This window comes from Sapajus apella, unplaced genomic scaffold (genome assembly GCF_009761245.1).
Source record: "Sapajus apella isolate SASKATOON/1434 unplaced genomic scaffold, GSC_monkey_1.0 scaffold12, whole genome shotgun sequence".
NCBI classification, from domain to species: domain Eukaryota; kingdom Metazoa; phylum Chordata; class Mammalia; order Primates; family Cebidae; genus Sapajus; species Sapajus apella.
In genome coordinates, this window is record NW_022436952.1 from 5600268 (window position 1) to 5610457 (window position 10190).

The 10190-nt window shown below is 44.6% G+C and overlaps 1 protein-coding gene across 3 annotated transcripts in view; it reads right to left on the reverse strand.

Moving 5' to 3' along the window:
* Positions 1 to 10190, reverse strand: part of SOCS7 (suppressor of cytokine signaling 7) — a 53103-nt gene that overhangs the window by 33643 nt on the left and 9270 nt on the right. The window contains exons 2-6 of one of the 3 annotated variants that reach the window (XM_032279822.1): positions 8562 to 8626; positions 4884 to 4988; positions 4331 to 4432; positions 3328 to 3458; positions 1726 to 1894 (exon numbers count right to left, since the gene is read on the reverse strand). In XM_032279822.1, the coding sequence (XP_032135713.1) occupies positions 1726 to 1894; positions 3328 to 3458; positions 4331 to 4432; positions 4884 to 4988; positions 8562 to 8626 (572 nt within the window). The remainder of the gene's footprint in view (positions 1 to 1725; positions 1895 to 3327; positions 3459 to 4330; positions 4433 to 4883; positions 4989 to 8561; positions 8627 to 10190) is intronic. The other 2 variants (XM_032279823.1, XM_032279824.1) reach the window with 2 other exon arrangements.

A 10190-nucleotide genomic window follows, 5' to 3' on the forward strand; every position in this document is an offset into this window, starting at 1 on the left:
GCCTGGGTAACAAGAGTGAAACTCCGTCTCAAAAAAAAAAAAAAAATTCCATTTATTCAAGGAAGCAAAGTCCCTTTAACAAAAAGTAATTGGTGGCCAGGTGCGGTGGCTCACACCTGACATCCCAACACTTTGGGAGGCTGAGGCAGGCAGATTCACATGAGGCTAGGAGTTCGAGACTAGCCTGGCCAACATGGTGAAACCTTGCCTCTACTAAAAATACAAAAATTAGCTGGGCATGGTTGTGCACACGTGTAATCCCAGCTGCTTGGGAGGTTGAGGTACAAGAATTGCTTGAACCCAGGAGGTAGAGGCTATAGTGAGCTAGGATCACGCCACTGCACTCCACCCTGGGTGACATAGTGAGACTCCATCTCAAAAAAAGAAAAAAGAAAAAGTAATGGGAGAAACATTTGAAAGACCTCTTGTTCCTGGCATCTCACCCTATCAGGAATTTAAAGTATTTATTTATAATTCCCATGGCCTAGTCATTTGAATAGGTTTAATAAAATATTTCCCTCTGAAATGCTCTGTTTCATATTTTGGTTTTTGCTTGTGTGTTTTCGTTTTTACAAACAGCAGAATAGGTGGTCCCCCTCACTTATCCCACCTAGCTATCTAATTCATTCCCAGGTCATTGGATGGAAGTTCCTTTCTTTTCATGTTACCTCTAAGGTAGAAGCGAGGACAGCGGAACCCATGAACAAAGCTCTACTGACCTAAACAGCTACTTCCTGCCTCACGAGAGAACCAGATGCAAATAAATCCAACATAGTATGGGCTGAGCGTGGGGAAGATGCTGAGGTGCCTGAGAAGAGCAGGACAGAGGCTTCTACCTCAGATGCAATGTCTCATATAGCATTCATTTAAGGTTGGCCACCATGGGAAGATTATGAGGGATTTCAAGTCCCTGAAACACCCCAAAGTTCTCTACGCTTTTTTTATTTGTAGCATACACAGGTATTTTGACAAGGGATGTATTACCTAGCCTCAGAACCAATAAGCATCACAAATTTCTGGCCCAAGTTAAATATAGACTGTCTCGATACAAAGTCAATCCAGACAGCTGTGTTTAACAAGTCAGCTTCCAGGCATGACTGGCACATGAAGTACCACCTGATCACAAAGGAAGAGGTACCACTAGGAGGACGGCAGATAGTCTAAAGCATGCTGATCCCACAAACTCTCAGCATTTTGATGAATATTTCCTAAGAGACTACAACACTGACCAAAAGAGGAAATTATCACCATGCTGCTTGGGAGAAAGTGACTATCAAGCAAAAAAATTCAGAACAGAACAGTTACTGATCAACACTAAATTCTCCTCTGTATATATGATTTAACAAAGTATCTCTAGATGATAAGTTTAATTAAAAACAAAGCTTGTGATGTGCCTAATGGTCCTAGGTTCTTTCTTCCTTTTACCTGAAGAGTTTTACTAGTTCAATTCTTGGGAGCCTCTTCAACGGTTTTGTTCAGGCCCTCCTATTTAGGAGACAAAACGCTGCTGACCAGACTTTTAAACGGAACTTTTACTCTCCCTTCCCTACCCCCTCCATTTCTTCTAGTGACTGAAACCAGTGCCCATATCAATATTCAACTGAGTCTAAGAGAATTTTTCCCCAATCATAGTTCCATTCCTCCAAATCCCTTCCACAAAAAGTCAGACAGCAAAGGTAGAGCAAGGCAAGGGGGAAACAAGTCTCTCTTACCAGCATCTCTTACCTCTGTAGTGCTCCATTCTAGTGTGGTGGGTGATACCCTGTGATCGGAAACTGAGGCTCAGGATGTAACGAGGATCAGAACTGTCTCGTACCAGGAAAGAACCATCTGGTTTCCCTTTCAGCTTCATCTCTGCATCTTCCCAATTCATTGGCCCCCAATACCAACCACACTATCAAAGACAAGAAGCACTCCACTAGTTATCAGGACAGAGAAATGTCAAAGTTTTCAGCACAATCTATCTTATCATGGGAGAACGCTCTGCATTATTCAAAACATTTCAATAGGTAAAAGACACGAGCATCTCAACCATTAGCAATGAACATCAGGCTTGCTATACTTTTAGCCCTCCAAAGTAACAGAATAATAATTCTGGCTGGACTTGGTGTCTCACACCTGTAATCCAAGCAACTTTGGGAGGATGAGGTGGGTGAAGCACTTGAGATCAGGTGCTCAAGAGTAGCCTGGACAACATGGTAAAACCCCATCTCTACTAAAAATACAAAAATTAGCCAGGTGTAGTGGCACACACCTGTAATCCCAGCTACACGGGAGGCTGAAGCAAGAGAATCGGTTGAACTAGGAGGTGGAGGCTGCAATGAGCCTGGATAGCGCCACTGCACTCCAGCCTGGGTGACACAGTGAGACTCTGCCTCAAAAACAAAAAACGGCTAGGCACAGTAGTTCACGCCTGTAATCCCAGCACTTTGGGAGGCCGAGGCGGGTAGATCATCTGAGGTCAGGAGTTCAAGACCAGCCTGGCCAACATGGTGAAACCTTGTCTCTACTAAAAATACAAAAATTAGCTGGGTATGGTGGCACATGCCTGTAATCCCAGGTACTCAGGAGGCTGAGGCAGAAGAACTGCCTGAACCCAGGAGGCGGAGGTTGCAGTAAGCCAAGATCGCACCATTGCACTCCAGCCTGGGCAACAAGAGCGAAACTCAGTCTCAAAAACAAAACAAAACAACAACAACAACAAAAATACTAATTCTACAATTCCGTTACCAAAGACCCTACCAAGAAATGAAGAGGAAATTGGGTCAGTTAATCTTTCAAAATCAGCTTAGACTATGTAAACATTTCTCCTACAGCCTTTATCATGTCAAAATTTTTTCCCCAAATTCAATTTTATTACATTTCATCGAATTAATAGCAGTAATACACTGTTTTTGTCACTGTATATAGGAAGCAAGTAAACTACTCTTCCTCTAAAAACAATAAATAGGGGCTGGGCATGGTGGCTTATGCCTATAATCCTAGAGCTTTGGGAGGCAGAGGCAGGAGGATCATGTTGAGCCCAGGAGTTCATGACCAGCCTGGGAAATAGCAAGACCAGTCTCTACAAAAAATATAAATAAATTTTAGCTGGGTATAGTCGTGCATGCCTGTAGCCCTAGCTACTCAGGAGGCTGAGATAGAAGAATCCTTTGAGCCCAGGAGTTTGAGGCTGCAGTGAGTTATGATTATGCCACTACACCCTAGCCTGGGCAACAAAGCAAGACCCTGTCTCTAAAAATAAATAAACGAATAAATTAAGGAGTACCCAGGCACAGAATTTAGCTAATGGGAGAAGTAAGCTGCCAGTCCTTAGGCACCACCTACCTTCTCCAACTCTCGAAGGCTGGCTGCAAAGCTGCTCGAGTCAGGTCGGTAGAGGGGACATTGGAGGTGCTGCGGGGGTTGGCTGTGCAGGGATTCGGCTGCTCGGATGGGGGCAATCCGGGGAAATGCATCTGCAGGGCAAAAGAGTGGTGGTCACTTGTATACCCTCATTGCTCTCAACCACAGATAAACCCTCCCCAAAAAACAGAGATGCTAACTGAAGAGGGCAAGGCATTAGAAGCTAAGCTGGAAAGGGTAGAAGCCAAAGCAGTGGGAAAGAGCTGGATGGGCTGGAACAAAAAGCTGTGTGGGCTCATGTAGGCTGTGAAGGATGGGTGGGGGCACCGAACCCCAGGAAAGGGGGAGGGGAGCTGCCCACTAACCTGACTAAGGTGACTACTTCAGTGGCTTCACCAGCCTAGAGCAATTCCAACTTCTCCCACCTTGAAGTGAAGTGCCGATGGGCAGCCTTGGAAATAGTGACTCGCTTACTTGCCCAGGAAGACTAATGATTTTGCCAGGCAAGTAGAAAAGACTGCTGATTTCGTTCATTTTATTCCTTGGGTACTAGAAGCTGGCAAAGCAGGTATGGGCTACTAAATGCTTGGTAATTATTTACAAGGCTGCAGTAAATACCAAAAGCTTAGAAAACCCACAGAACCTTGAAAACCAGCAACTTATTAAACCTCACTATCCTGAAATTAAGGCAGTTTCTTAAGTGACATCTACTCAAGGATTGCAAAACAGTCTCAGCAGCGAAGAGATGAAAAATTCGGTAGTCTTTTATCCCTAACAAAAATCAGATTGACCTCCATAAAGAAAACGGGTTAGGAAAACCAGTTCTTGGCCTCATTTCCAAGGAGTCTGGTCCAGCCAAGGGGAAGAGATTTAAACTTTCTACTAAGCTATTATTTCCATAAATAGATTTCTCCCATCCTTCTATGGTACGAAGTATACTTTGTACTCCCAACTCTTACAAATCTTGCCTCTAAACTAAGCTAACCTGGGGCATGGGGTGGAGGAGGCGGAGGTAGGGGGAAAGACTGCAAGGAAGACCCCATCGGAGCCACAAGGACAGATGTAGGCAGCGTCCCACTGATATCATCTAGAAAAGAGAACAAAAGCAAGAGGTTCAGAAATGTGAGCACAGAATGAGCACGGTGAAGGCAGAGGAGAGGGAGAAGGACTATCAGGCTGCCCTCTGGGGCAAGATGGCCCAACCTTCACCCAGTCTTTTTGCACAGACTGCAACAACCATCTTACTCTGGTTTGCTTGTGGAAAGCAGGGTAGTAGGGATATTTCTAATGCAGCCCAACAGCAGCGGGTTCAAGGCAAGATAAATGTAAATCTAATTAATATATGCACAGTAAGTATTACGGCATGCAGGTGAGACCCATTTAATTCCTTAGGGAGATGACAGGGTACTGAGAAAGAGCTAGGAGATAACTAAGTCATCATCAGAAACCCAGAAGGGTGGTCAGCTCCCAGCAAAGAACAAGTCCCCGGAGCTCACCCTCCCACTAGGCAAGAAGGTGAAGAGGGGAAGAAACTATACCTAGGAGGCTGAGGCTTCTTCTCGGAGGAGGAGGGGGAGTTGGAGGGTGTGGAGAGGTCAGGCCCCGCTGAGAAATGTCCACATCCACAAGCGACACAGTCTCACCTGAGGGATTCATGGAGCAAGCAAGTTACAGAAGCACCTTGCCCAAAGCTGACGCAGAAAGCAAAGGGAAGCAAAGGGCAAGCAGGCGAGGCTGAGGGTCTTCTGCTCTCGAAAAACTCAAAACCTAATGCCCCCAGAGCTAAAATCATCCCGAACACCAGGAAGTCGATTTTTAAATTCTATCATTCCTTTGCCCTGTTAAGGGTCAAGGATGCTTTAGGACAAAACCAAGGGACAGTAGAAAACCCATTTAATTCTGGTTCTGCCACTGACTTACACTCTAACCTTGAACAAGGGGTCTTCCTTATCCAATGGAACCCACATCATTTATTTTTTGAGAACTATGTATCAATTCCCACCTTAGGAAACAAGGCAAGTGGCTTGTTATTTGCCCAAACAGGAATGGAAAGCAAGGCCCAGAAAACCTAAGAACTGCACAGTAAGCTGAATGCAGATAAAGTTCCCAGTGTTAATCCTAATGTCTTCCTAGAGGGCAGTCCATATTTTGATTTTTCCAGAATATTCCCGCATAAGAAATCTACCTGAATAAGATATTTGTTCTTAATAGCTGAGGCTACAAAGGCTGAAAGTACAATTTATAGTACTAAAAATTACCCACTTTCACAGTCAGACAAAAGTCAGGTAATCTAAGACGCAGCTTCTCCATAGGAACTTGGCGGGAGGAGGCACATGGCTTCTCTTCTTCCCAGCATGTCATGCAGTTCTGACCCCTGCCATACACAATACTCCTTGCCACCCAACTCGCTCTATTTCTTTTTCACTTGAGTCACGAGAGGATGAAGCGTATTTTATTAATATTAACACAAGCTGATAGCCAGCATTTGGCAGTCCTGATCCACAGATCAGAACTCAGGATTTCTCTAATTTAGCCCTTAAGGTGTTGCTTCCAACACCTTTTTCTTATTCAGGGTTGAATGAGCCCCTCAGCTAGTATTTTAACGTTTCCCGTTAAGAAAATTAGGTGATCAATATCTACCAAAAGAACAGAAACTGGATTTTCAGAACCTAAATACACAGTGGGGTTTTTCGTTTTTTTTTTTTTTTTTTTTTTTTCTGAGACTGAGTTTCGCTCTTGTTGCCCAGGCTGTAGTGCAATGGCTCACCGCCACCTCCGCGTCCAGGGCTCAAGCAATTCTCCTACCTCAGCCTCCTGAGTAGCTGAGATTACAGGCATGTGTCACCACACCCAGCTAATTTTTTGTATTTTTAGTAGAGATGGGGTTTCTCCATCTTGCTCAGGCTGCTCTTGAACTCCCAACCTCAGGTGATCTGCCCACCTCAGCTTCCTAAAGTGCTGGGATTACAGGCGTGAGCCATCGCACCGGCCAATACACAGTTGTTTTTTTTTTTTTTTTTTACAAAGGTCTTGAATGCTAATTAAGATAAACAGAAAAGCTCTTCTAAAAGTCATCAGTGAGTCCAGGTACAATGGCTCACGCCTGTAATTCCAACACTTTGGGAGACCAAGGTAGGCGAATCACTTGCGCTCAGGAGTTCCAAGACCAGCCTGGGCAACAGAGTGAGACCCTGGTTTCTACAAAAATAAAAAAAATTAGTTGGGTGTGGTGGTGCAGGCCTGTAGTCCCAGCTATTCTAGAGACTGAGGTAGGAGGATCATTTGGTCCCAGGAAGTCGAGGATCCAGTAAGCTGAGACTACACCATTGCACTTCAGCCTGAGAGACAAAGTGAGACCCTGTGTCAAAAATAATTAAACAAAAATCATCAGTGGAAGTTCCAGAAAACTGAAACCAGACTTACCACACAGCTTGGTAATTGAGAGCCTGGCTGCCCAGAGCAATGCAATTGGGCCAGACAAGCATGTTTCCTGATAGACCAGAGCAGTCTAGACCGTTGGTAGAGCACTTAACATAAAGAATGTCATTCAAGAGGGCTAAGGCTGACCTGAACCTCAAACTACGAATGTCGGTGGTGTTCCTTTTTTTTTTTGAGACAGAGTCTCATTCTGTCTCCCAGGCTGGAGTGCAGTGGCAAAATCTCTGCTCACTGCAACCTCAGCCTCTCAGGTTCAAGTGATTCTCCTGCCTCAGCCTCCGAGTAGCTAGGACTATACGTGTGTGCCCCCACACCCAGCTAATTTTCTGTATTTTTTGTAGACACGGAGTTTCACACCACATTGGCCAGGCTGGTCTGAAACTCCTGACCTCAGATGATCCACTCACTTCAATCTCCTAAAGTGCTGGGATTACAGGCATGCGCCACCTTGCCCAGCCATGCTACTTACTTTAAGGAGAAAACAACTATTTTTTTTTTTTTTTTTTGGGGAGGTTTTCTCTTTTGTTACCCAGGCTGGAGTGCAATGGCGCAATCTCGGCTCACCGCAACCTCCGCCTCCTGGGTTCAGGCAATTCTCCTGCCTCAGCCTCCTGAGTAGCTGGGATTACAGGCACGCGCCACCATGCCCAGCTAATGTTTTTTTGTATTTTCAGTTTCACCATGTTGACCAGGATAGTCTCGATCTCTTGACCTTGTGATCCACCCGCCTCAGCCTCCCAAAGTGCTGGGATTACAGGCGTGAGCCACCGCGCCCGGCCTGAAAACAACTATTAACTAGAATGACATGGTATCACAAGATAAGATTTTTAAATTCTGGGCTTGGGTAAAAACAGAGATCTCCTTCTCCACTACAGTAGATGTCTATACAGGTACCAATTCACTTGTTTTGACAGTTCAGAGCAGTCTATCCAGTTGCAGGTCTCATTGGCCTGCTTAACATCTTCCTGGAAGCATCCATTCCCAAATCCTAAGTCTTCCAATCACCTTTTTGAGGGACATGATACCCAAAGGAGTTTGAGATTGGAAATTTTTTAAAGGCCTCTCAGTCACAACCAATGAGAAGTACTCAGTTTCTGAGACCTTTCTACAGCTTATTCATGCAGGAGCTTTACATGTGACTGACATAACAGAAGATCTCCCTCTCTGAAAAAGTTCCCTACAAAACGAGAAGGCAGTTACCTATCATCCAAAGGATATTCTACAGACTTCCTACTTTAGCAGCTGTGTTCCCTGCTGCAAGAGGGCAGACTTAAATTAGATACAATAAAGAACTCTAACAGCTGCAAAAACTGCAAGCCCCTAAAAAGACAAGAGCTCATGTATCCCTTTTGCCCAAAGTCTTTAAAAATAGACCAGATAATCATGGATCATTTTTATGAGATAACCCATGAACTCCCTTGGAAGCAGGGACAGAAATTGTATGACTTCTAGGGAGTCTTTTATGTGCTGTGAGCCCATAAATTTGTAATTCCTAGTTTTAATTTATATGTGATGACCCTGAACTAAGCACTGCATAACTGCTAGAGCCACCCAATTACCAACAAGCAGACTTTACCTCCAACTATAAAGCATCCAAAGTCAAGAACACATTTCATACCATAAAAATAGCCTCACTCCAAACCCACCGGGAAAGGAATGAAGGAAATAACTCCAGACACGCCTACAGCTTCCTGTGATGCATCTGCAAATGTTTCCCAACAGGTCTCAGAACACTCCTATTTTCAGATGTCAGAAGAGAGAAAGCTTATTACCCTTACCTGTGAACAGGGGGCTGAAGGAGACCGGAGAAAAGGCACTTTGAGTTCTTGTCAACCTGGGTTTCCTAGGGAGTGAGAAAGCACAGAGAGAGAATAAAGGAGAGAAATGAACACATATTCATTTAAGTCACCATAACACAGTTCCAGATGCACTGAAAAATAAAGCAAATCCTAGTCGCTGTCAGCAACACTCTTGTAATAAAGAATAAAATAAAAGGGGAGAATGAAATAATTAAGGCAATTCCTTAAATAGATTTGGCTACAGAATTCACCAGCCTACAAAGCAATGAGAAATCCCTTTGGGGCTCACCATACCCAGTATATTAAAAAGTAAAACACCTTGAGTGGTAATTAGCAAGTCCATTTCAAGAGGAAGGAAGTAGGATGCAGAGCTAATTTTCATCTGGGAGCCAAGAAAAAGGCTCTTGACCTGAACAGGCACCAGCTCAGAGCAAATTTTCCCTCTGGGCTTGGCTGTAGGATAGGTTGTCCCAAAGTGAACCAGGAAACATATTCTGACCTGAGAATAGCACTGCAGGATGCACATGCAATCTTCAACCTTGAAGACCTTTGATTTCTGTACAATTGCCCCAAGGCATGGGTCAAAGCCCTCAGCTACTAAGTGGGGCTCCTCAGATTGGGGACTCTGCCTAGCACCCAAGAAGAGGGCCCATTCCTCTCTCTGAGCTGCCAGTCACACAGCTCTCCCCATGACTTCTTGATGCTGCCCCAGGGAACCAGTCTGAAAACCCAGATCTTTTGGTTCACACACCAAAGATCACTTTGTACCATACTTTCAAGTGGCTTTTCAGCAATAAATGAAAGAAACTCAGACTCCAACGAAGATATTCCTGCCAGAAGTGTGTTAAACTCAGAAAAGCTCACCTCAGAATGACTAAACTTGTCAAGGTGATAAAAATATGCTCTATGCTGGCTAGGTGTGGTGGCTCACACCTGTAATCCCAGCACTTTGGGAGACGGAGGTGGGCAGATCAGAGGGTCAGAAGTTCAAGACCAGCCTGGCCAACATGGTGAAACTCTGACTATACTAAAAATACAAAAATTCGCTGGGTGTGTTGGTGCATGCCTGTAATCCCAGATACTCAGGAGGCTGAGGCAGGAGATTGCTTGAGCCAGGGAGGTGGAGGCTGCAGTGAACCGAGATCATGCCACTGTACTCCAGCCTGGGTGACAGTGAGACTCTATCTCAAAAAACAAAAAGCTATATGCTGATTATGGTAGAGGTTATGATGACTATATATAAATTTGTCAAAATTAATAGAGCTGGACACTTAAAAGGTACATTTTATAGTATATAAATTATACCTCAGGCCTGGTGTGATGGCTCACACCTGTAATCCCAACACTTTGGGAGGTGGAGATGGGCAGATTGCTTGAGCCCAGGAGTTTGTGACCAGCCTGAGCAATATGGTAAAACCTCATCTCTACAAAAAAATACAAAAATTAGCTGGGCATGGTGGCACATGCCTATAGTCCCAGTTACTCAGGCGTGTGAGGTGGGAAGATCATCTGAGCCCAGGAAGGTCAAGAGTGCAGTGAGCCAGGATTGAGCCGCTCCAGCCTGGGTGAGAGTGAGACCCTGTCTCAAAAAAAAAAAAAAAAAAAAAA